This window comes from Pangasianodon hypophthalmus, chromosome 29 (genome assembly GCF_027358585.1).
Source record: "Pangasianodon hypophthalmus isolate fPanHyp1 chromosome 29, fPanHyp1.pri, whole genome shotgun sequence".
NCBI lineage: Eukaryota > Metazoa > Chordata > Actinopteri > Siluriformes > Pangasiidae > Pangasianodon > Pangasianodon hypophthalmus.
The window spans coordinates 12470822-12497403 of NC_069738.1; the positions used below are offsets into that span (position 1 = coordinate 12470822).

The window sequence follows — 26582 nt, forward strand, 5'->3', positions numbered from 1 at the left end:
AATAATAATAATAATAATAATAATAATAATCTATTATTATGAGAATCGTAATAATAGTAAATAATCTATTGGCCTAATTATTTATTTATTATTGTTTATTATTAGTTTTAATTACTTACATATATAGTTTATTGAATATTCATTGTTATTTTCACTGCACTCTTAATGTGATATTTATTTATTTATTTATTTATTTATTTTTGTGATATTGTATTCTGTAGCTTAGACTTTGTAACTCAATATTTTTGTTTCGATAAAAAATACAAGGCAAAACCAAACAAACAAAAAAGAATTACTCTGATTTTCGTATTTGCTCCTTGAGAATGGTGTTAAATTTAAAAAAAGAAAAAAAGCTTATTATTATTGAAGCATTATGATGAACTTTTCCAGACTGTACCCTGATTACTTTATTATTGATTCAATGAGCTCACGTTAATCTATCTATCTATCTATCTATCTGTCTGTCTGTCTATCTATCTATCTATCTATCTATCTATCTAGTTAGTTAGTTGCCCATTTATTTATTTTGTTTTAGTTACTTACATATATAATTTATTACCCATGTTATTTTCACTGCTCTTTTAAGATGATATTTTGTAGCTTAAAAAAAATTCAAGGCAAAAACAAACAAACAAAAAATGACTCTCTATATAGAATTGTGTTTAATAAAAAAAAAACCTTATTACTATCCCCTGATTATTTATTGCTGATTCAGTGAGCTCAAGTTTATTTATTTATTTATTTAAATGAGGCTTTATTTATTTATTTATTTATTGAGTTAAATGAGTATCTATTTATTTATTTATTTATTTATTTATTTATTTTTAAAGTTATTAAAGTCCTAAAATCAGGCTGTTATACAGGAGAATAAAGGGGCCATGGCTCTTGCTGCCCCTCAGGGAGACTGGGCTGGAGATGGCGATAGTGCTTTGCTGATGCACGTTTGGCTCAGTAGAAGAAGAGGAAGAAGAGAAACAGACGAGGCTGAAGTTTATGTTTGTGGGTTTCAGCTGTTTACCTTTCAGTCTAACAGGCAGCTTATCATTACAGTAAACATCTTAGTATGGTTTATTTTAGGAGCTCAGACACTTCAGGCTTGTAGCTGATGGGACATGATCTTAAGCTCAGACCTGAAGTCACTACTACAGACCTGAAGGCACTCAGGCACAAACCTGAAGTCATTCAGACACAAACCTGAAGTCAATCAGCACAGCAGGAGACCTGTGACCTTCCAAAGGTTGGCTAGTTTCTGTTCTCTGTTTGCCAGCAGTGAATCCATAATAATAAATCTGGCAGAAATATGATTCTTTTGCTAATTAATCTCTGTCTTCTGGAGTTAATAAACAGTGTGGGGTAGTCTGAGGAAATATGGGTATTATTACATTAGTGATCAGTAATACTGTCTACCTTTTAATCTGGTCTGATTACACTTGGACTGTTTTATTGTTCTATTTTATTATTATAATTATTATTTTTTTTTTTACCTATTAGGCTTTGTGCACTTATGTATAGAATCATCTTGTACAAGTTTACTAAAAGTACATAATCATACAGCATACACAGACTAATACTTCTTTTATTACCAAAAGAGCCAAGCATACATTACTTATTTACATACAGTTAAAAAAAAAGTACAAAATGATTAGACAAAAAAAAATAATGCCAGCTGTCCTAAGCTTAGGTTTAGTTAGCATTCACATCGCCTAAGATAAATAGATCATCTGCGTGAAAGTGCACGCGTTATCCCAATCATAATGACAACTGTTATGAACTTAATGTGCAAACCTAATTATATAAATTAATACAGTATGATTCACTGATTAAATTAATAGTCTGTGATTCATCACAGCTGTCTGATAATGCACAAAACACAATACAAATGACTTTAATTCAGATAACATGTAGTCTATGGAGACCTGACATCATCTCTTTTAATATGCTGCTCTTGTAAAACTTGAGGTTTCAGCTCTAATATCTACTGTTCAGTTGTTTAATGTAATTTCTTAAAACTAGCTAATAACTAATTGTCCTGTTTGCTTCCTCTAGTGGCATGGATAAGGTCATTAACTGTTTCAGTAAAAGGCCGGAGGCTGCAGCAAGGCTGATCTGTTTTCCCTGGGCAGGTGGAGGCTCCATCCACTACGCCCGCTGGGGAAGACTCCTTAACCACTCCATCGAAGGTATTTGAGAAGCTTGTCCATTATACACCGATCAGCCATAACATTATGACCACTGACAGGTGAAGTGAATAATATTGATTATCTCGTTACAATAGCACCTGTCAAGGGTTGAGATATATTAGGCAGCAAGTGAACAGTTGGTTCTCGAAGTTGATGTATTGGAAACAGGAAAAATGGGCAAGCGTAAGGATTAAAGAGACTTTGACAACAGCCAAATTGTGATGGCTAGATGACTGGGTCAGAGCATCTTTAAAATGGCAGGCCTTGTGCGGTGTTCCCTGTGTGTAGTGGTTAGTACCTCCCAAAAGTGGTCCAAGGAAGGACAACCGGTGAACTAGCGACAGGGTCATGGGCACCCAAGGCTCACTGATGCGCGTGGGGAGTGAAGGCTAGTCCGTCTGGTCTGATCCCACAGAAGAGCTACTGTAGCACAAATTGCTGAAAAGTTAAAGCTGGCTCTGATAGAAAGGTGTCAGAACACACAGTGCATCGCAGCTTGCTGGGATGGGAAGAACGCAAGCTGGCGGAGGCAGTGTGATACTCTGGGCAATGTTCTGCTGGGAAACTTTGGGTCCTGGCATTCATGTAGATGCTATTTTCACACATACCACCTACCTAAACACTGTAGCAGACCAGGTATACCCCTTCATGGCAACGGTATTCCCTAATGGAAGTGACCTCTTTCGGCAGGATAATGCTCCCTGCCACACTGTAAAAATTGTTCAGGAACGGTTCGAGGAACATGACGAAGAATTCAAGGTGTTGACTCGGCCTCCAAATTCCCCAGATCTCAATCCAATCGAATATCTGTGGGGTGTGCTGGCCATCAAGTCCGATCCATGGAGGCCCCACCTCGCAACTTACAGGACTTAAAGGATCTGCTGTTAATGTCTTTGTGCCAGATACCACAGCACACCTTCAGGGATCTAGTGGAGTCTGTGCCTCGACGGGTCAGGGCTGTTGGATGGCGCACCAGACATATACAGAACAATACTGCACATTTAACGTAGTAGTATGTGCACTCCTGTCATTCCAAGCAGTGTTTCCCAATCCAATCCAGTCTAATCGAGTCCAGTCAATTTTCCAAGCAGTGTTCCTCAATCCAATTCAATCTAGTTACGTCCAGTCAAAACCAGTTAGCACACAAACGATTTCTTGTTATTCAGCTTTTATCAAAAGTAGGCACAATGTTTTTATGGAAACAAGGCCGAGTTCTTGCAACTTGAGCAGTCTCATGTACTCATCTCAAGGTTATAGAGAATGTTTTAGAAGAATACACACTTCTTAGCTTAAAGGAGCAATAATGAATTTTTTTTTTAATTCTTACTTGTACAAATAACCTGGAAAATATGTAGAACATCCTAAAAAAACACGACTAATGGTTTAAGCAATGGCCTCAGCATAAGTGTAATAAGTGCCTGAGGAAAGCTGTTTGGTAAACTGACGTCTGGTCCGGAAAGCTTGTGTGTGTTTGGATAGCCATCTTGTCAGTCATTTTATAGACACTCTACTTTATGGTCGCCTGTAGATCTTGGGGGCGGAGCTTCATGAACATGAGTGGGAATAGGGCTCAAGAAAAAAAAATCAACCCGACCTATTTAACCATTAATGCACCTTTAAAAGACAATTCTAATCTATTGATATCTATTGGTCATATATACTCACCAGCCACTTTAATAGGAACACCTGCACCCCTGCTCATTCATGCAATTATCCAATCAACCAGTCAAGAGGCATCGCCAACAATATGGCCATGCAGGGTCAAAGTCACTGAGATCACATTTTTCCCCCATTTTGCTGTTTGATGTGAACATCAACTGAAGCTCTTGACCTGTATCTGTATGATTTTATGTGTTGCACTGCCGCTACATGGTTGCATAATTGCTTGAATGAGCAGGAGTACATGCGTTCCTACTAAAGATGCAATGAGCGTGCATCATACCTAAAACATCTGTACATATATAAATGAGACGACACTGCTCTAGCCATAATGACAATCACAGTATCTACATGTCGTAATCTGATTGAGACGGATAATCAATACATGGTTTAAGTCTTTCATGGCAGTAAAATGGAAACTCACAGATGCTGGCGAAGTTGGAAGGTACAGCTCCATGCTTTTCTCTGCAGGGGAACGTGCATAAACATGGCATCTAGAAGGTGTCATGTCTGAGAACAGCTCCATAGGACAATCATAAGGTCTATGAGGGCTTTATTAAGACTTCTGAAAAGAGTTAACAGGCTGGAATTTCAGGTAACTATTCAACCTCAGGATGTTCAGCAGTTAGACAGGCAACAGTGATAACTGTGAGAAATGAACAATTCTTAGTAACGAGGCTATGATCTCATGTGTCCATGACATTTGGGATTTGTGACTTTGGAGCCAAAGCAACCTGAGGATAATGGGATCACAGAGAGAGATCATTTTCCAGCACATGGCACTAGTGTCAGTGCAGATTGTGTGGTATGATGGCTGGGGATTCCCTCTCGCAGTGTTTTGCTGGCTTAAATGTGGAGTACTGGGTCTTGATCTGGAAGTGGTGAATTGTGTTGATGTCTGTGAAGCTGTAACAGTAAACTGGGTGCCTGAATGATGTAACCCAGCCAAGAGAATGGCTTAATTGTGATACGGCTAATTTAACTCACCGCACTGACCCAACAGTAGAGACGTCTATGTACTTGGACAAAGAGGACACTGTGTGATTGTTTGTGTGAAGCTGGACCACAGTGGAAACGTAATCTCTGGTGTTCTGAAGTGGTTAACTTGGTGTTTTTAGTGTGCGTAGCTTCAGGAGTGAGGTGAGGGCAGACTTTAGTTCATCTAGTAATTGATCAAATCATTTTTTTCCCTATGAGGTACTTCAGTGACTTTGTCTTTCTTGAATCCAGAAAAACATAAATGAGGGCTGGATCATTTTAGCCACTGACTGCTACTAGAGTTTTAAATTCTGCAGAAAAAAAATGTTGCAGAAAAGCTAAAGAAAAAATAAAACAAGGCAAAACAACCAGTAAGATAATAAAATCTCATTGTTTATATGACCTTCAGAAATATTCTGACATTTTAGTTGCTTCCCTTATGGTTGTGCTGTGAGAAAATCTTGATATGTGAGACACAGTGCTTTGAGTGACAGATTCCTACATCCTCCTATGCTATATGGTCAAAAGTTTGTGGACACCTGACCATCACACCCATATGTCATTCTTCCCCAAACTGTTGCCACAAAGCTGGAAGCACACAATTGTATAGAATGTCTCTGTATACTGTAGCATTATAATTTCCCTTCACTGGAACTACGAGGCCCAAACCTGTTCCAGCATGACAATGCCCCTGTGCACAAAGCGAGGTCCATGAAGACATGGTGTGTGAAGGTTGGAGTGGAAGAACTCGAGTGTCCTGCACAGAGCCCTGACCTCAACCCCACTGTACACCTTTGGGATGAACTGGAACACCGACTGAACCCCAGACCTCCTCGACATCCCAACATCAGCGCCTGATCTCACTAATGCTCTTGTAGCTGAATGAACACAAATCCCCACAGCCACGCTCCAACATCTAGTGGAAAGCCTTCCCAGAAGAGTGGAGCTTATCATAATAGCAAAGGGGGAATAAATCTGGAATTGTATTTTCAACAAGCACATATGGAAGTGATGGTCAGGTGTCCACTTTTTTTTTTATCATATAGTGCACCATAAGCATACAGAATTGTGCTGTATGTGTCCATCCATTAGGGATAATTTACTCGACTAATTTATTTAGCTTCTTTTCTGTTTTCCTATTTTTAGAGGAATTGTGTGGAGGAATTTTCTGCCTGTGTAAATTTGCCACCTTTCGTCTGCAGTGTATTCAGTCAGATTGCCTGGAAGGGAAGGTCGAGGAAAAGAGCCCTTCTTCCAGAACATGCCGCAGATCCTTGATGAGGTTCTTGGTGTGCTTTTACCGGAGCTCAAAGAGAAACCTTTTGCTGTGTTTGGTCACAGGTAGGTGAAGTTAAGTAGCTGTGTCAGATTACATTTTGGGATGCATTATATACTGTATCATTTGTTGGTTATACTAATAGACAGTATTGCAGTTGCAGAGGGCCTCAATATGTTATGAACTACATGATGAATCACAAAACTTTTGTTTAATGCTGTGAGAATTCTCCAATCATGATATGTTCCAGATGATTGTTTCTGTGGGTGTTAAACATTCATATGATACCAAATGTGTACAGTAAGTAGGTTTGGTCAAAGTAATGAAGGCCAAATCATTAAATATGACATCAGTGGTGTGCCTGAGTGTTTTGAATATATGATGTAGAAAGCTATAACATCATATCCAGCCCTAATCATGAGCTGCATTGTGTGTTTAATTCAGTTTTGTTTGCACTGCTGTAACCCATATTTTAATGCTTTGTATATCTGTATTCATTGTAAAAGGATGTAAATATTCAAATATTGACCTGTCTTCTCTCCTGTGGCTTTTATGTTTTCAGTTTTGGTGCCATGACAAGCTATGCTTTCACTGAATATGTGAAGAAGGTTTACAATCTTGAGCCTGTACATGTGTTTCTCTCCGGAGCCTCTGCACCTTATGTAAGTGTGATGTGTTCACTGTGGTTCTTTGTACACGAAAATAGGTGGAACATGTAGTTAATTAGTGAACGTAGTAACATAAATTGATAGGGGAAAAAAGTGTAAAAGAGTTTTGTGCCATAATTGTGCATGTTATTTGTTAAAAGAGAACTTAAGTGAAATGTTCAGAAGCTAAGCTTTAGACTATAACGTTCATGTATGTTTTCTTTGTGGAAGTGAACCAAAATACTGTATGCAGTTGAGGGGGATGCAGTGTAAAGGGTTAATTAGCAACTCAAGACTCTTTAGATTTCAGTTACCAATGACAGTTAATGTGATATGCAAGCAGGAAATGCAGGACGTCTTTCAGAATAAGAGCACAAAATAAACCTTTTTTAATGTAGAAGTAGTTTAGCAAACAAAAGTATGAGCTTGTTAAGCTTAAGTGTTTGCGATCTACCAGTCAAGAGCTACTACTTTTAAGACTTTTATAACGATAAATCAGTACTAACATGGCTAATATTTAGTAAAGTTTTGTTGAGTTGTTTTAATGTTGTGGAGTTTAGATCATTACATTTTAATTGAAAAGAATGAAAGAAGCACCAAGATGGTTTGTATTATTATCATCAATGTGCTAAACATTTTCACATATGCTAGAGTCTTAGACTGGTCTCCTGCATGTGGTGAAAATGCATAAAGCTGATAGTCAACAATCCTGTTTTGCAGTCTGAAACTAGACTGCAGGCCCCACGCAGAAGCCACTTGTCTGATGAAGAATTCCTCCAGTGGATGATCTCCCTTGGAGGAACGCCTCCTGAAATCCTGGCTAATCCCGAGGCATTAAAGTTATTCCTGCCAGCCTTGAAAGCAGACTTAAATGTAGTAGAGAACTACAGGTTGGTGGTTTGAACAGAAAGTCAGTGTTTGCTTGGTGTAAATGTAACAAAGCCGCACAGTTTACTTATTAGAAGAAACCAGTGGTGCTATTTATAAAAAAATCGTAAGGCAAGGCATGGCTCCTAACTTCCTTGAAGTCCATAGAATTATAGATTGAACTTATGTCATTTTATTCTACATTAGTATTTTCTCTCATTTAAAATCAATACCAGCCATAGTTTCTTTGTCAGTTATGTTAAATGCTTTAATTCATCTTAAATGCCACATATGTGTAAGCTGACAACAAATATATATTTACTACAAAGTCTAATAAGCAGTTATATTTTTGTTTTAATGCATGAAATCGTCTGTTTTACTTTTTTTTTATTGTAGTGGCACAGTGTAATTTATGAATTGATCACACAGAGCTCTGTCTTATAAACTAATCAATGCTTTTATCAATCCACATTCTTCTTACTTCTTACAAGGTTCCTCTCTGTTTTGTGAATCATTCTCAAGACGAAACTTTTAACTAGAAATGTTTAGTGTCATATACCAAAATCTTTAGTAGTAAGAATCATTTTTTGAGCCTTATTCATTTGAGTTATGTTCATGTAGTGAAGCGTTAAAATTGAAACTCTGCACATTCAGACATAACTCAGATATAACTATAGTGAAGATTGCTGAAAAATGTGTCTCAGTTACAGAGATTCTGGCCTCGGACTTAATTCGGTTTCTTATGCATGATATCAGTTCGAGTGAAAAGTTCAGTGCCAGATGGTTTGATGTAGACACAATATGTACTCATACACTACATGGCCAAAAGTTTGTGGACACCTGACCATCTCGCCCATGTGTAGTTCTTCCCCAAACTGTTGCCACAAAGTTGGAACCACATAATTGTATAGAATGTCTCTGTATGCTGTAGCGTTACAGTTTCCCTTCACTGGAACTAAGAGGCTGAAACCTGTTCCAGCATGACAATGCCCCTGTGCACAAAGCGAGCTCCATGAAGACACGGTGTGTGAAGGTTGGAGTGGAAGAACTCGAGCGTCCTGCACAGAGCCCTGACCTCAACCCCACTGAACACCTTTGGGATGAACTGGAACACCGACTGAACCCCAGACCTCCTCACCAACATCAGCGCCTGATCTCACTAATGCTCTTGTAGCTGAATGAACACAAATCCCCACAGCCACGCTCCAACATCTAGTGGAAATCCTTCCCAGAAGAGTGGAGCTTATTATAAAAGCAAAGGGGGACTAAATCTGGAATGGCATGTTCAACAAGCACATATGAATGTGATGGTCAGGTGTCCGCAAACTTTTGGCCATATAGTGTATGTAGCTTTGTACTCAGGTCTCCATCAGTGGACAGTGGATAAGTTCAACAAACCAGACTTCATGTGAAAACTGTAATGAATTTACTGTTTGCACAATTGCACTATTTGTCCATGTAGTACAGTTATAGAAGGGAATTATTTATAATCGCACTATCCGGTGTCACCCAGATGAGGATGGGTTCCCTTTTGAGTCTGGTTCCTCTCAAGGTTTCCTCCTCATGTCGTCTCAGGGAGTTTTTCATTGTCACCTTTGCCTCTGGCTTGCTCATTAGGGATACATTTTAAAATTTACAATTTTTGTTTGAATTTAATTTGAATGTATTTATTTCTGTAAAGCTGCTTTGTGACAATATCCACTGTTAAAAGAGCTATACAAATAAAATTGAATTGAATTGAATCTGTCACACTGAAATTTAGGTTGTAGGCTGTAAATACACTCAAAAAAAACTATGTGATGCCATTCAAGGTCTACATTAAATACATATGGCACTGTTATTTAATTTATAGTATTATTCCTTTAAAGCTGAAAGACACTTCATTAAAGGCAGCTGTAAGTGTAGCAGGTACTTTAAAAAGCTCATCCTTGGAACCAGGAGAGCATATAGAATTAAGAAAATCATTATTAATTCGATGCACATGCATCCCATGCACAAATTCTGATTTCATGACTGTGATTTTGTGACTAATTTGTGCACACAATTAACTGTTATCACACTATATGGAAAAAAAAAGCTAAATAGGATGTGCTGGATCAAGTGCTATTTTATAAGCTGCTAAAAATGGGGGTGGAACACTCAAATTAATGTTTAATGTGTGTGTGTGACTTACAGGTGTAGCAGGCCGACCACCCCTTTCCTGTCATGTCCCGTATCGTGTTTTGACGGCAAGGAGGATATGCCACATGACTTACAAGGTCAGAGGTCTCCACCTGCCGGATGGCTGAGGATCTGATTTTCTGTATATGTGCCAGCGTGATTACTCTGTGAATCCTGAAGAGGAGCCAATACATTGCGTCAGCAATATAAACGCAAACAAAATATGCAGCCAAATGAGCTCTAAACCATCTTATTCTGAGTAATATTCTAAAATTAATTTACAGTTGGGTCATAAGTTTACATACACCCTGCAGAATCTGCAAAATATTAATAATTAAAAAAAATAATAATAAGAGGGATCATAAACATTGCATTTTTTTTTTAGTTCGTATTGTCCTGAATAAACTATTTCACATAATAATAACTGAATTTACACAAATGAACCAGTTCAAAAGTTTACATACGCTTGATTCTTAATACTGTGTGTGTTACCTGGATGATCAACGACTGTTTTTATGTCTACTACAAAAACTGCAAACATTCACTGATGCTCAAGAAGGCAACATGATACATTAAGGTGTAAACTTTTGAACAGGATGATTGGTGTAAATTGTTATTATTTTGTCTTCTGGGAACCATGTAAAGCTTATGTAGCTTCTGAAGGGCAGTACTAACTGAAAAAAAAGACCTTTAAATAAAATAATAACAATTTACACCAATCATCCTGTTCAAAAGTTTACACCCCCCCGGCTCTTAATGTATCGTGTTGCCTTCTTGAGCATCAGTGAATGTTTGCAGTTTTTGTAATAGTTGTGTTTGAGCCCCTCAATTGTCCTCAGTGTGAAAAGATGGATCTCAACATCATATAGCTGCTGTTGGAAAGGGGTCAAATATACAGAAGATGCTGGAAAAGCAAAGAATGTGCAGGAGCTGGAGGATTTTTCTGAAGAACAGTGGGCAGTTTAACTGCTCAGGACAAACAAGAGACTCATGAACAACTATCACAAAACATAAAAACAGTCATTGATCATCCAGGTAACACACACAGTATTAAGAATCAAGCGTATGTAAACTTTTGAACTGGTTCATTTGTGTAAATTCAGTTATTATCGTGTATTATGGACTATATGTAAATATCTGTTATGTGAAATATGTGAATTCAGGGCAGAACTAAATAAAAAACAAAATGTAATTTTTATGATCCCTCTTATTTAAAAAAAAAATAAAATTATTAACATTTTGCAGATTCTGCAAGGCGTATGTAAACTTATGACCCCAACTGTAATTTAGCTTTAGCTTAAGTTCTGACATATAAATTATATTAGCTATATGTTGTCAGGAATCATATTATCAAGCATCATGCTATATTTACATTTATTAATTTCACACACAGAGCTGTTAAATGAGCCGACAATGACAGTTTGAGACATTTGTAGGACGAACAGGGATTTACCACTAGAGTTTTGGTAAGCGCTAGTTCTCAGGAGCATTACAGCCACCATTGAAGAGGCAGTCGGTGAAATTATGATAGATACATGCTCACAAGCTGAAGAAGACTAACCTGCAATAATGCCTCAGGGAATTCACATAACCATGAGCAACAAGGGCAAATAAGATCTCAGCAGCGGGAACACACATGGACATACTATACACAGACATACAAACTGCAAGAAAGAGAGATGATGGTGTGCGTTCTTCCCTGAAGAAAAGTTCGGTCAAAAGTTTGTGGACACCTGACCATTAGTGCTTGTTGCAGTTCTCATTTTTGTCCACTAGGTGCAATATTAACTCTATGGAAGCTGTGGGGCAGTAAACGCACTGCCCCACAATAGTGCAATGGATATCTGAATGGACCAGCACATGTCAGCAGTGTCTCAGAATAAGTCAGAATAATTTGATTATTGCAAATACTATATTATACGATCATGTTGTGACTTTGTTGGACGTCTCAGCACGCATGCACATGCACATGCACGCAGGAAGATATCCAGATGATATTCATCACCCCTGGTGGTTAAAAGGGATGAAATAGAATTGAATTTTCAGGCATTTCTTAAAGGCTGGTGAGGGAGGCTGCATGTGAATCTGGGCATTAAAATGTAAAAGTTAGAGCCTAATGCTGAATGAAGATTTCAGTTCAGCTCTTATTTGAACAGGTAGTGTGTTATCACCTCTATTAAGATGTTTATCACATGTTCACATGTCTTGCATTACAGCATTCAAAGCCATGACCAGTGGAGATTTCACTGTACAGATGCTGCCTGGATCACACTTCTACCTAAAAGACACAGCAAATGAGAAGGTCATACTGGACTACATCACAAAACATCTAGAGACAGCTGAGATGGACTACTTGTAGAAAACTTTTGGATATAGTCACTGCTCCTGTGGCAGTCGAACTCTTTGCACAGAGTTGTGCTATTGCAGAAGTTTAAATGGAAAGCAAGAACACCGACATTCTCACTTTAAATCCTAGAGAGAGTGCGAGATATTCGTATTTGTATTTCTGCATGAGCATTAATTCTTCAAATAACACCTTGACCAAATTTATTTGATAGACATCCTGCCAATAAATGATGTTCTTACAGCTAAGATCATTTGAGATATATTTGTTAGCTAATTTTGAAATTATAATTTGTTAAATAACATGTCGTTAATGACTACGTTGAGAATGAGAATGTCACTTTGGGAAATTGGTTCTGGATCTAAAGGTGTTACTCGTGCTGTTAATTTGTTTTCTATTGGTTACAATTTCCTTTCTGAAATGGAAAAAAAAAAATCTGTAGGTAAACTGTTTCATCTGTGTCATGTGTACACTGTGTTTATTCAAACACTACACATTTACTTAAGTTAATCATTAGCCAGAAAGAAGCATAACAATGACAATACATTAGGTCTCTAGCTTATTTTTTAATATGATTAATTGGTTACTGACAGCAGAAATGAACATTTATTAATTTGGCTGATGCTGTTATCCAGATTTAATTAAAAGTGAGGCAGGATCCAACTCCAACACACAATTAAGTAGTTAGTTAAAGTCCTCGCACAAGGTCCCGAGAGTGACAATCTGCCAGCCTTGGACTGGATCTCACAACCTTCCATTCACTTGTATAGAGCCTTAAGGGCTGAGTTAATACTGCTTCTGTCAAAATATGTTGGAAATAACTACTTTCTAATGTCATATTTGACTACAGTAATACAGGAATGAATGAATGAATAAATAAATAAAAATGCATTAAAAAATTGACTTAATGTTCCAGTACTATGTAACTACATTACATTTTATTATCTTTGTTATTATTATTATATGACTTAGCACATCATCTTCATCTTCTACCCTTTTCCATTAGGAAATTCAAATAGTGTTTAAAATTTCCTGTGATGCCCAAATCTGAGAAATTTCAAAGATTACAAATACATACAGTATTTATCTAGATCCTTGTCCATTGCTAGACAGCAAAATTGCCTAGATCTTCCTGTAAAGGCCATAGCCACGGACGCTTCACTGTAGAGGCCAAGCTTTCAGGCCTGTACTCTTCTAGTGCTATTGTTTTTGCACCACTGACTTCTCACATGCGCATTCGTCTTTGTAATGAATAGTTTATGCACTGCGACCTTACTGGAGTTGAAGTTCAGTTCTTGCTGTCGGTCTGATCGTATCCTGTATTGATGTTCTTGGTCACTTGAAGAACAGCTGCTCTTCTGTTTTTCGTCATGTATTGCACTGCATCCCGGTCCGCGCATGTGCTCCTTTAAGGACAATTTCTAACCCTATTTCCTGATGTCTTTCTCACGCAGATGTCCATTTAGTCATTTTCTCATTGAAACACTTACCAGTTGAAGCAGTTTATTTTGTGAATGAAGCTCCTGTGATCCATGCCCAGTAATGAACCTTCTTTCAAAATCACATAGATCATTTCCTTTTGCCATCTTGATCAGACGCTGAGGAGGTTAAAAACATGCATTACACCTGCCTTCATTCATTTTTATCCAATCATGTGTGTATGTGTATTCCTCTTACCTAAATCACTTAATAATTGTCATTATTGTTCCTCTGGTTTCTTTGTCTCTGTGTATTTGTTGCTGTTTTTTATGCAATGAACATTCCAATATTAGTTGCACATACATTATATACACTATATAGCCAAACGTTTGTGAACACCTGGCCATCACATTCATATGTGCTTGCTGAAAATCCCGTTCCAGATTTAGTCCCTGCTTTGCTATTATGATAAGCTCCACTCTTCTGGGAAGCTTTCCACTAGATGTTGGAGCGTGGCTGTGGGGATTTGTGTTCATTCAGCTACAAGAGCATTAGTGAGATCAGGCGCTGATGTTGGTGAGGAGGTCTGGGGTTCAGTCGGTGTTCCAGTTCATCCCAAAGGTGTTCAGTGGGGTTGAGGTCAGGGCTCTGTGCAGGACACTCGAGTTCTTCCACTCCAACCTTCGCACACCATGTCTTCATGGAGCTCGCTTTGTGCACAGGGGCATCGTCATGCTGGAACAGGTTTCAGCCTCTTAGTTCCAGTGAAGGGAAATTATAATGCTACAGTATACAGAGACATTGTATATGCGTGATGGTCAGGCATCCACAAAACATTTTGCCCTACAGTATATCTGTAACAAGTGTTTATGCATGAACTAAAATTATAATTTAATATTGATACAGCATGATTACATTTAATGCACAGCTATTAATACCTTATACCTGCAATACACACATAATATAATTATTATAATTAAGGGCACAAGTGCTGTCATTAGTTACGTTATTTAATTTCTTAGTCTATTCTACCTGTACTACAGTACAATGAAGCTACGTTTAAGGCTTTGTATAGCTTAGGGAGTAGTGTTGCCATGCAGCAGTTCATTTCAGGAGGGAAAAGAAAATACAGGCTACTAAATAAAATCAGTATATGATGTGTACAGTGAAACTGCATTTGTGTAGTGATGGCATGAATGTGTTATTTATGTCTGTTATTATGAATGTGTCTGTGTTACCTTCTGGCTCTCCCTTTTAGTTATGCTGCCATGGCTAGTCTTGCCGGAGTCCCTGCTTGCACTCTGCACGCAAAGTACATTGTCCTTAACCATTACGGGGCAAAAGCTTACCAAACAATCTCTCCCTCTCTCTCTCTCTCTCTCTCTCTCTCTCTCTCTCTCTCTCTATCGGTCTTTGTCGAGCTACACATGCTACTCGTGAGATACCAGTGATCCTGACCCCTTCTGCTCTCTGGACCTGCCTGGTCCATCCTGATGCACTACTTCTGGTTGGAGTTCTCATCGGTTGAGATCGCTCGCTGCTGCTGCTGGAGGTGGCCCCACATGGACAGCCTGAAGATCATTGGGATTGCTGGGGATGGTGCCACTTGGGGGCCGTAGAGATGGCTTGGGGATAGTTGTACTATGACGGTATGATGGCATATGGGGACTCGTACTGCGATGGCTTGGGACTGTGATATCTGTGGTGGCTTTGGGGCTGCGGATGCCTCGAGCAGCTTTGTACTCAGGTCTCCATCAGTGGACAGTGGATAGGTTCAACAAACCAGACTTCATGTGAAAGCTGTGATGAATTTACTGGTTGCACAATTGCACTATTTGTCCATGTAGTACACAGTTATAGAGGGGAATTATTTCTAATCGCACTATCCCGGTGTCACCCAGATGAGGACGGGTTCCTCTCAAGGTTTCCTCCTCATGTCGTCTCAGGGAGTTTTTCCTTGCTCATTAGGGATAAATTCACATATCTACAATTGATTTTGATTTAATTTAATCTGAATCTATTTATTTCTGTAAAGCTGCTTGGTGACATTGTCCATTGTTTGAATTGAATTTATCATTCTACTTAAACCAGTATCGTGTGCAACGAGCAAAATTACAAATAATCCGTCATATGTGTAAAAAAAATAGCTTGCATTACAGATTCTTCATTACAGATGCGCATTGTTATTAAACCCCCTTTATTCTGGAGCTGAAACATCACACCGCAGCGTTGCCATGGCACCCTGGGGTTCAGTTGCACGTGCGTCTCTTGGTTACCTGGAGACAGGACGCGGGTTGTGTTTAGTATTAAAAACACTCCGAGAAAAGCGTGTGTGTGGGGCAGAAAATTCGGGTAAGTAAGAAGGAAATGAACCTAAAAACGACCTGTAGAGTGAAAGAAAGGTAGCTGGATAGTGGTTTGAGTATAATCCACTCAGAAGATAGCAAACTGTAGCTGCTTTTCCTTTGTCTCTTGAGTTATATCATCAAAACTGCTTCTTCTGTACCTTCAGTATGGAGCTTTCAGCTTTAAAAACAACTGAAGCTCCATAATTGGACCTTAAGGACCACTCATCTGTGTAGCTGTGCACTAAAACCTAATTACAGCTACACTACATGCACATCCCCAGGTAAAAGAGACATACTAAAGGCACAAAACTTGATGGTAAAAGGAAAAGTACAGTTTAGTACCTTTATTTCTGTAGCTTAAAGCCTAGAAATACATCTATCTACCCTACATATGCAGATTTGATGCTTTGAATTATTTTCATAATTTTAGAAGCATGCAATTTGGGTTGCATTAAAATAAAATAAAATAAAAATCTGAATTAGTTGTGCTTTATTACTGCAGACATGAACGAAACTCTCTGCTCTGTGTGAATAAACAGATTACTGCCTGTTATCCTTTCAGGAATTACAATGCTGTACCGTGCAAAGGTCTTAGGCCTGTTTAAAGAAATGCTGTAAAGCAAAGATGCCTTTAAAAATAATAAATTGAATCATTTCTGCATTAAAGCGATCTTTACTAGAAGTAAACAGTACTACACTAAACGCCATGCCAGTGTTTGTTGTGGCAAGTCTTCGCTTTTTTAAAAAATACATCTGCAAACGCTTATAAAGAAGATGGCTGGGATGTTTTTCTGAGCCTCTTGAGTTCTCCTTCTTCTTCTGAAGACTCTAACTATCATGCTTCTTTCTTTCTTTCTTTCTTTCTTTCTTTGAAACCTGACAGCCTTCATTATGTGTTTTTTTTTGTCTGAAAAGTGCTCTGTTATGTAATACATTACTTTCTTTTACTGACATACCAACATTTTTCTGTAACATTAAAAAATTTTTTTTGTCTGAAAAAATGGTTGTTATGTAATATGTTGCCTCCTTTCCCCAATGCACAAACATTTTTCTGTAACATTTAATTATTATTATTATTCTTACTTTTTTGTTGGAAAAGGTAATGTTTGGAACTCAATAATGCAGAAGTCATATATTTTCAAACATCTAAGTTTGAAACTTTGTATTAAAAACGTTTGGTTTGCACAGTACTGTATGTATAATTTGCTTAAAAATGCTGTACAACATTATTCCACACATGTATATGAAATGAGATAAATCAGTTAGATCAGAGGTTATCCAGAAGCCTTCAGATTAAATGACACTCTTTAGATAGTTCATGATCCTTACATACATACATATATATATATATATATATATATATATATATATATAAAATTATTGATTGCTCCTGATTTTAATAGCTGTCCTGTTATTTTTGTTGTGTCAGTAGACATGGCCACCCTGAGCATTAAGCCGGGCCTCCGCTGCACCGTGTCTGACTGGACGAGCAGCAATAATGAGATCTCAGTCACTGCTGAGCATCAGAGACACCTATCACACGGGATACGGCTGGAGGGCAGGGCTCTGTGCAATGACACCGCCAATAAGGTAGTCTAAAAAATGTTAAATCCAAAGACTGTTAAATAAAAATGCAGGTTTATGAGGTTCTTCTGTCTCTCAGACAATGTGGGATGAATATGACAGCAACCGTCGGCTGGGTGACAGAATCAGTGACATCACACTTTGGAAGAAGAGCCTGGAAGCCTGTGCAGAGGAACTGGATGCAGAAATGGACGCGCTCACGCTAGTGAGTAGAGTAATTACGCTGCTTGTGGTTATATCAGCAGTTTACAGTTTTAAAGCCTGTTTCTATTTTTATTTTATTAGCAGTAAGTGTTTATATCTATATTATCTTAACAAATCTATTCATTGTTATCTTTTCCTCTTTTTTTTATTGTCTTGAGCAGCTGGTTCAAATTTATCTTATCTTATCTTATCTTATCTTATCTTATCTTATCTTATCTTAGTTTAGCTTATCTTAGCTTAGCTTAGCTTAGCTTATCCCTGTACTGCATTAATTTTTATTCTAAGCCCCCAAAAATATTTGATTCTTTCAAATTTAAATGATTTAAAATTTTAATGATTTAATTTTTTTTTTCCAGTTAGACCCCCCCCCATCCCCTCCCCATCCCAAAATAGTTTTTCGTTGCCTCAGAGCAAACGCTATGCAATTATGGTATGAAATCACATCATTTTTCATGAAACATTAATAAAATCAAATTACATAAATGGTTTATTGCCAAAACATTTCATTTTTCTACACAAAAATACTCAAACAGAAGCTTAACAGAACTGTTTAACAATGTTTCTAATTAAAAATTGTATCAATATGTTTTGTGATTGTTCAAAAAAAGTGATACACTGAAACTTAAAAATAGATGTTTACTGAAACACCAGGTCAGAACTCCAAAATCTTAAACATCCTGGTAATTAATCTCCTTTTTAAAACCTATTTGGCTCTCTTGGAAGAAATCACTGTTCTTCTTTCCAACAACTATTCATTTGGAAGTCTGTTTGTTTTCTCTGTACGGTACATTTCCTCTCCAGTTTCCTCCGTGCTCTCATCATCTTATGATTCAGCGCCTTAAAAGATAAGGTGCAACATATGTTTGATTGAAAAATTATACAGAGAAGAGACGATTTTGGACAAAAATATAACTCAGCATTATAACTGACTATTATAGCACATTATATAATGGCATTTTATAGCCTGGATGTAGTGAAATCTGTCAGCTAACATGCTCCGACTGTAAAAAAGGCTATTTAACCTAAAAAATGACTGTGATTCAAACCTGTACCAGGTGCCCATTCTTCCTCTGAGTCATTTCCCTCAAGCGCACTGTCCTCACGCTCTCCCGGAATTTCCCTAACAGCCCTAGGCTTTCCCTTTCCATAAAAAGTATCTGTGTCCATCTCCTGTGTCTCCTGTGTCTCCTGTGAGTGGTTATTGAATATAGCTTGTCGCTGAGAAGAATTAAGCCTGGGTAAATCATTACACATGAAAACATTTTCTGCCACAGCTCATTTAATTGTCCATAAAGATAAACCATAACTGCATAATGTTTCCCCAGGGCAACAATTAGAAATGACCATTTTTCTTAAAATTCAAAAACATTGCATTAAAACCTGTCACAGAGGCATTCATGCACAAGTACTCTTTTTTTTCACATTTTTTCCTTTGTATTTTTCAAAATAATGATTTGGCTTTGGTCCACATCATGCACCATGGCAGTTCCTCTTCCTGAAAAGAAGCCCCTCCTCCAAGTGTTGCATCGTACCATATGTTGCAGGTGATTGGATAGTTTGTTGACATGTGATCAGCCAAACTCATGAAAAAAAAAAGAGTGGGGGTCTCAGGGCCCAATAAATAATTTGTGGCCTGAGGGCAATGGTATGCAGGACAGGGTTATCTTATCTTATCTTATCTTATCTTATCTTATCTTATCTTATCTTATCTTATCTTAATTGTACTGTAAAATAAGGATATATATGACATCAGCATTCATAACTGCTTTAGTTGTTGTGTAAAATTAAAAAAGTAAAGCTTCAGTGATCAACATTTGTGCCTGGGTTGATGCTTTTACATTTAAGGAAAAAACATGAGAAACACCAGACATATTACTGACAAGAACGTTTCACAGTTGCTGTACTGACTTGTTTTGGGACTTAAATAAGGAGCATCATTTATATTTCCATTCATTTAAGTGAATCAGCTTCAAGATAATACTAAAAGTTTGGTCACCTTGACTTACTCCAGCTAGTTATTCAAAATGACTTTACCTGCTTAAATGTTTTCTATAAAAGTTGTCTAATGTCTGTGTTTTAGACAAAGGAAGCGGCAGAGCGTGCTCTCGCAGCCACGGTGTTGCCCCTAGAGGTCACTAATGAGTGTTTGACCTTGAGGGAAGGTCGTCGGGGAAATGAGCTGGTTAGTGACCCAGTGGAAGCAGAGCTAAAGAAGGAGGTGGAGGTGATCGATAAGGCACAACAGGTCCTGCAGCAGTGTATCGAACAAGCCTTTAAACACCTTTGGTGAGAAATGGAGAATGGGGAAAGATAGAACAAAATGAGAAATATAAAAGAACATGCACACACACACGCACACACACACACACACACACGCACACACGCACACACACACAGAATTGTAAAGTCCCTAAACGTCCCTAATGATGTATTCAGTTTGCTGCAGGATGCCCGTCATCAACTGACTCTTGACCTCCAGCACAAGATGGAGGCTTTGGATGTAGACATGTCCTGCCTGTCGCTCTCTGTCATGTCGCCTGAGATCTCCCTGAAGCCCAATCCCACCAGAATTCCTCCTGGGTGAGCTGTGCTTTTACTGCCCCCAAACCCCCATTAAATGATCCCATTACTACAGAAAACATTTGACATATTGCACAATCTCAATAATGATATATTTTAATACTATACAGTGTTGTCTATGAGCAGTAATTTAAAGTAACTAGATTTGTGTTATAGTCTTAAAGAAGCTTGATAAAGTCCACTGAGCGGTAGGAGATTCAAAATCCCAGTGGATGACTAACACTCATTGAGGTTGTAGGTCACCATGTGTAGAATGGGTAACACTCCACAAATAACTGCAATATGCAAACGAAATTTATTTTTCATACTTTTCTCAGTTTTGTGAAATCCTCCATGCAGTATATTTCACAATCTATTATGTTCTTAGGTTTGTGCACATGGACTTCCTTGGTTTTCGACTAAGATGGTGATTGCAAACAATGGTTCTCATTTATTAACCATTTAGTAAACGTGTATGTAAATGATTTTGTAGGCCGCAATCAAACTAAAAATTCCTCCATGAACGTTTCGGTGATGCTGATTTTCTTCTGATTTCTGATTTTCTAATGTGTGTATGTTAATAAATGCCAATGCTGATAAAATGCCAGTGATCCACCACTATTTTGTACAGTGAGTATGGGTGTATCTTTGCAGTTTGCTGTTCACGGCCAGAAAGTTTGATTTTGTCTTCACTGCAACATATTTTGAATGATAGTTGCAGAGCTCTTCGGTTGAAAACGGGATATTACGTGTCTAAACATTACATTTGTACCCCAGAGAACGTGAAAATGGTCAAAGGAAACAACCGAGTAGCTGCTGAACAATTTAAAGTAATAATAAGAATAATTTTCAAAGGTGATCATTTGTTTGCATTTACTTTCTTTTTTAGTTCTTATGTAAGGGCAAGTAGTTCCCCTGTTTCTGTGATTTTTGTTTGTTTGTTTATTAATGTATTCATTTTATTAAGTGGAGTGGAACACTGATTATTGTATGTAACGAACCCACTGGTGTAGGCTCTTCTTGTTTCATCTAGTAACTAGCGTGGCCATGCTTGCTTCTTCTAAATTTATGGTTGCAGCTCCACAACCCCTCAGCAATGGGTACAGTTCAGCCACCACAATATAACCCAAGCCAAGGAGGAAATGCAAGCCTCTCTGCACCTGAGAGAGAATATCAGTATTACTATAGCACAGGTATGGAGCTGATATGTACAGTTTGGTGTGTTGTATATAGATTACCGTAGTTCTTGTTGGGTCCAAAATCTACCAGCCTATTTCTAATTTCTTAGCAGAATGAAAAAGACAAAGAGAGCTAGAAGTTATTCGTTTAAACCCCACATCTGCTTTTCCACAGGTGCAAAATGAATTAGAGTCTCAGCGCATAGCCTCGCGATTCGCCTCCCGGAAGCGCACTCATCAGCTGGAGCAGGCTCAGCAGGAGCTCCAGTGGCAGATAAAAACTGTAAAGTGTCTTTATCAGCCTCCATCTCACCCTTGTCTTACTGGTAGATTTAATTCAAGTAGGTTCAATTTGTCCTGTCTGACAGACTCAGGATGAGATGAATGAGCTGAAGGAAGACATCCTTAGACTGGAGAGGGACGTGCAATCCAAGATGGCGCCACTAAAACTGGTGCACACTCGTTTGGAGTACAGGACCAGGAGGCCCGGCGTGGACCTATGCAGAGACGAGGTAAATGTTCACGTCTCTTTTTCCATCCATTTTGTCTTATGTTTGCAGTGATCTCTTTCACTCTAACGCACTCTTCCCAGGTGCAGTACGGGCTGGTGGAGGAGACCAAAGAGCTTGCTTCTTCTATTTTGGCTCTGAAACAGAAGCTGGCACAGGCTCAGTGAGTCTCTTCTATCTAAATCTGCTATGAATTCTGATTTCACTGATAATTAGTTGTTGAATGTTTAGTTCAAATAGGTATGCCAAAGTTGCCACAAATGTCTAATAGGCAAATACATGAAGCTACATGAGACAGTAGTTTCTTTATACATTTCTAAACATATCTAGAAATTAAGAAATGTACAAAAAGACATATAATGTGGAAAATAACATATTACTAATTATCAGTTAAATTTGGATATTGAAAGTGTGGGAACTCTTTCTTTCATGGGTGCCAACATTTATCATCTTTTAGTAAAGTTTTAGTGAAGTGTAAAAGTTTCTGAACTGAAAGTTACCACCAGATTTATAAACGTTTCAGTAACGCTTATTTGCTTTATACACATATACAGTATGTACAGTATGTTGGTAAAAACCAATAATCTGTACAGTATTAAGTGTGTTCACAGCACATCTCTTTTTCAATTGAAACTCAAAACTAAAAAAAAAAAACTCCATATAAGGCACAGTTCACAGAGAGCAAAAGTAAATGCAGGGTCATAGTTGATCTAATCGGTGAAAGAACGCCTCTCTAGTGCAGCTTGTGATAAATTTTTCAGTAATGCCAACTGATCCATTGCAGTGCTACAGCTGCCACAGACTCAAACTAACTCCTTTTTATAGGGCTTTTTTTTTTTTTTTTTAACTAACTGGACTGGCCATGAATATCACATTTCTTGTGTAAATGCAACTGTGAACATTTTATGAATAATTTGTTCTTATCCAGCTTGATAATCCTCCACATTAAGGCCCATTTTGAAAACCATAGAGTTCCATTTATGTGTTATTATATGGTGTTCTTATCACTCACATCATGGAAATATGATTCAAAGTTAAAAATGTATTCATTTCATTTTAAGCACTTAATTTAACTACGTTTTTGGGGTCAGTTTTATCAGTTTCAGCATCAGGTTATCTTATTCATTTCTGGCAAAGATTCATGATCTAGTAAAGCCTTCAAACATAACAAAATTAACATATTTTGCTCATATGTTCACAGCATTAACTATAGAAATACAGCCTTAACTGGAGAAAAACATTTTTAAAATGTTGAAATTTCCATATTTTACATTTCTGTATATAGCAGTATACAAAGTATATACATCATTACATTATTATTGCTATTATTCATTATATTATATTTGTATTATTCAATATATTAAAGTAGCAGAGCTGAGCACCACTTGCCATTCAGATAAACCAAATATTTGCTAATAACAAAAAATAGAAATAAAAAAGACGAGAAAAAAATAGCTAAATCTATAAAAGCATTTCAATTTTCAGGCATCTAAAAATAAAAGGTTTATCAGAACTCCTACTGGTTCCTGACTTTTCGGCCACCCTGTAGATTTAATTTAGAAATCTAAATTCACATCTAAACTCTAGCTAAACCTGCATGTATCTAACAGAAAGTATTCAACATTTCAATTATTAGGCATCTAAAAATACAAGGTTGCATCCTTCTACGTCTTAGAAACCTTATTTAATTTGGAAATGAAGCATCTTTTCTGTCTCTCCTCTCTTTACCAGGGACTCATTGCAGGCTCTGCAGCTACATGAGGCTCGGATGCTTGAGGATCTTGCGCGTAAACAGGAAGCGCTGTCTCTTGAGCAACGGAGCATGCAGACACGCCAGCGCCTGAATTCAGCTCCCAGCGAATCCGAACCCGCAGCCGCGTTGCCTCTCACCAACTCCAGTGGCATGCACAAGCTCCAGCTGAAATACACAGACTCGGCCTGAGACCTCCGTCCCATGCCTCCTCAGATATTTACTCAGTCACCTCAATAGGAGCTAACTCTTCTGTTTTCCTGACCTGGCTGTGTGTGGAGTGCATTTATTAGTTCTGTTTTCTCTGGTTGGAGTTTGTGTGATAGCTGTCACAATACGTTTTTTTCTTTTTCACTACTTTGTTTGAAATGTTATGCAGAAGACTTAAGACATCAAGTATGTTATGAGAATCAGAATCAGTTTTATGTTAGACATAGGAGGAATTTGATTTGGAGAATGCACATGTAATATACCAAACAGACAACACTGGGCAATTTACAAATAGGCAATTTTCATATAACAACATGGAGTCTGGAGTGTGTTTTTCCATTTATGCCACAGCAGTGTTTTCCAGTCCAGTCAATTTCCCAAGCAGTGTTTATACTGGAAAATTCATACTTGGTCTCAAGTAGAGTTGTGCACAGGACTATTTCTTTAATTCCGCTCTTGCAGTTCTTATTTTTGTTTGTACCTGTTGTTTATAGGAATTAATTTGAATTTAGCATTCTAATTTAAACCACCTCGACCCTGACCAGGCAGATACTAAGGCTAAATGAATTAACCTTGTAAATGCATTACACAGCAACTCACATTCACGGTAATAAACATGGTCTTTCTTTATTCCCGTGAGCTTCTTATCTACAGTAAAGCTGCTTGGGTAACTTTTTGTTCCGTTCCTAGACCCTTGGTGCATATCTCTAGTCTCAACCAGATGCAGTAGTGTGCCTCCTGTTCGTATTGCATTTGTATCTGTTAAGAACACATTATCTGTTCATTTCGAATAATTGAAATGGATTCGGTTACATCCCTATTCCAGACTGATGTTGAGTCATTAGCAGCACAATATTTCCTCTTCGCTGACTATAATCTCCTTCTCCAGCCTGTACTTGGTGTTCAGCCTTTAGTTGTCTGTCTTTGGCATTTCTGTTGTTATATTAGCCAATATTGATATATTGTTATATTTAACAGAACTGTGACATCATTACAATATTGTTAACGAAAAAAAAAAAAAAAAGTTTTCCCTGTTTGTCCTGCATCTAACCTACATTTATCAAAATGCTCAAACTTTTAAAATATTTCATAATACAATATCCTTAGGCCTTAAAGGCAACATAAAACAAGGAATATTGAAAACAACCAATCCACAACGCTCAAAATGAAATCAGTTTAAAGTTCTGGGAACGCATAGGCAAATAGAGTTCAGAAACCATGGGCTCACTTTGGTGTTTAACTGGTTCCTGTAAATGTTTTCTAGTTTTGTGAGCTCTTATTAAATTTATATTAAATTTCTTAATTTAAATTTAGCCAAGTTTTGTGTATATATATATATATATATATATATATATATATATATGTCATGGGGTGGGATATATTAGGCAGCAAGTGAACAGTCAGTTCTCGAAGTTGATGTGCTGGAAGCAGGAAATGTGGGCTATAATAAGGAAGTATGGGGTCTGAGCGACTTTGACAAGGGCCAAATTGTGATGGCCAGACGACTGTGTTGCATTTTTGAAATGCTTAAATTAGGAGGTGCTGGAAGGGACGGTGAAAAGAAAAGGACTAAAATAAAACAAATATTCTTATTTCAAATATAGCCTGGAAAAAAAACCCTAAATCAATAAAACAGCGAAAACAGACTACCAAAGTGAATAAAAGCACGTTTGTCGTGTATTAGTCAATAACCTCAAAGAAACAAAAAACCCAGATAATGTCCATGCGCTTTAAATATCGTGTGTGTGTGTGTGTGTGTGTGTGTGTGTGTGTTTGCTTACCCAATTCTATGCAGTGAAACTACAGATGTCTCTGGTATGCTATTATTTATTTGAAGAATTAAATAATGTTAATCATGATAAATAATAATAATAATAATGCTAAATAATAATAATAATAATAATGCTAATAATGTTTTACGTCTGTGCATTCTGAATATTCACTTCGATCAGAGTCTACACCTCAGACACATACACACTCACACACAACTGGAAGGATTCCCACTGATAAAGTAGTTTGCCTGTTTTTCTTGACCTTTCTGTTTTCCTGGGAAATGAAATAAGAAAGATGATTACACAGCCTGTTACACAGTGAACAATTTGCAAATATTACTAAAGCCTGCCCGAGATACCTGAGCATGTAAACGTGGTATGTGTTTACATAATTGATCTGACATGAATGCATAATTCTAGTTTTTTTATACTAACAGTCTCTGTGTTTTTATTTTTATCGACTATTAAGGCACTTGAAGGGAAGCAAAGCTGTCACAATACTCCATTAATGATGACATCTAACTCATTCATGATCAAGCGACATCTCAGGAAAATTCCTGTATATTTAGAGATGTTTAGAGATCAATTGTATGTAAATTGTTTGGGTTACATAATTAATTTACAGAAAACAGGCTATACACTATATGGTCAAAAGTATATGGACACCTGACCATTACACTCATATGTGGTTCTTCCCCAAACTGTTGCCACAAAGTTGGAAGCACACAAAGTTTGTAATGATTACATTATTATAGCCCTCCTGCTGGACTATCACTTCCCTGTCATTGAGACTTACAGGGATGTTGGTTAAGACACCATTAATCTGAAAAAGAGGGTGGAAATATATCAAGATCTGCTCATATGCTTTCTTGAACATTGAGAACATTAAAAACTGTTCATTGAAGATTCTGTAAGAATTATTTCAAGATATGTTTATT

At 37.5% G+C, this 26582-nt stretch overlaps 2 protein-coding genes across 4 annotated transcripts; both read left to right on the forward strand.

Moving 5' to 3' along the window:
- Positions 1 to 892: 892 nt before the first annotated feature.
- olah (oleoyl-ACP hydrolase) lies at positions 893 to 13023 on the forward strand. Of its 2 annotated transcripts, XM_053231593.1 has the most exons (7): positions 893 to 1237; positions 2047 to 2180; positions 6020 to 6158; positions 6656 to 6755; positions 7461 to 7630; positions 9783 to 9865; positions 11984 to 13021. In XM_053231593.1, the coding sequence occupies exons 2-7, from the start codon at positions 2051 to 2053 to the stop codon at positions 12124 to 12126; spliced, it is 765 nt and encodes a 254-aa protein (XP_053087568.1). In that variant the 5' UTR covers positions 893 to 1237; positions 2047 to 2050; the 3' UTR covers positions 12127 to 13021. The 2 variants fall into 2 exon arrangements, with proteins under 2 accessions (XP_053087568.1, XP_053087569.1); XM_053231594.1 differs by lacking the exon at positions 893 to 1237 and having other exon boundaries at positions 11984 to 13023.
- A 2499-nt stretch (positions 13024 to 15522) lies between these two features.
- Positions 15523 to 24904, forward strand: tekt2 (tektin 2 (testicular)). 2 transcript variants are annotated; one of them, XM_026928335.3, is made up of 10 exons: positions 15523 to 15882; positions 17308 to 17468; positions 17542 to 17667; positions 19747 to 19952; positions 20103 to 20246; positions 21304 to 21418; positions 21579 to 21686; positions 21772 to 21915; positions 21996 to 22075; positions 23644 to 24904. In XM_026928335.3, exons 1-10 carry the CDS (start codon positions 15765 to 15767, stop codon positions 23852 to 23854), a joined length of 1413 nt encoding a protein of 470 aa, XP_026784136.3. In that variant the 5' UTR covers positions 15523 to 15764; the 3' UTR covers positions 23855 to 24904. The 2 variants fall into 2 exon arrangements, with proteins under 2 accessions (XP_026784136.3, XP_026784135.3); XM_026928334.3 differs by having other exon boundaries at positions 15526 to 15882; positions 17311 to 17468.
- The last annotated feature ends 1678 nt before the right edge of the window (positions 24905 to 26582 follow it).

Bases quoted from the DNA above. Each gene is read 5' to 3' on its own strand.
- olah (XM_053231593.1), top strand. From the start codon at position 2,051: ATGGATAAGGTCATTAACTGTTTCAGTAAAAGGCCGGAGGCTGCAGCA. The intron at 2,181-6,019 runs GTATTTGAGAAG...TTTCGTCTGCAG, and splicing joins CCTTAACCACTCCATCGAAG to TGTATTCAGTCAGATTGCCT. The intron at 6,756-7,460 runs GTAAGTGTGATG...CCTGTTTTGCAG, and splicing joins CCGGAGCCTCTGCACCTTAT to TCTGAAACTAGACTGCAGGC.
- tekt2 (XM_026928335.3), top strand. From the start codon at position 15,765: ATGGCACCCTGGGGTTCAGTTGCACGTGCGTCTCTTGGTTACCTGGAG. The intron at 20,247-21,303 runs GTGAGCTGTGCT...TTATGGTTGCAG, and splicing joins CCCACCAGAATTCCTCCTGG to CTCCACAACCCCTCAGCAAT. The intron at 21,687-21,771 runs GTAAAGTGTCTT...CCTGTCTGACAG, and splicing joins TCCAGTGGCAGATAAAAACT to ACTCAGGATGAGATGAATGA.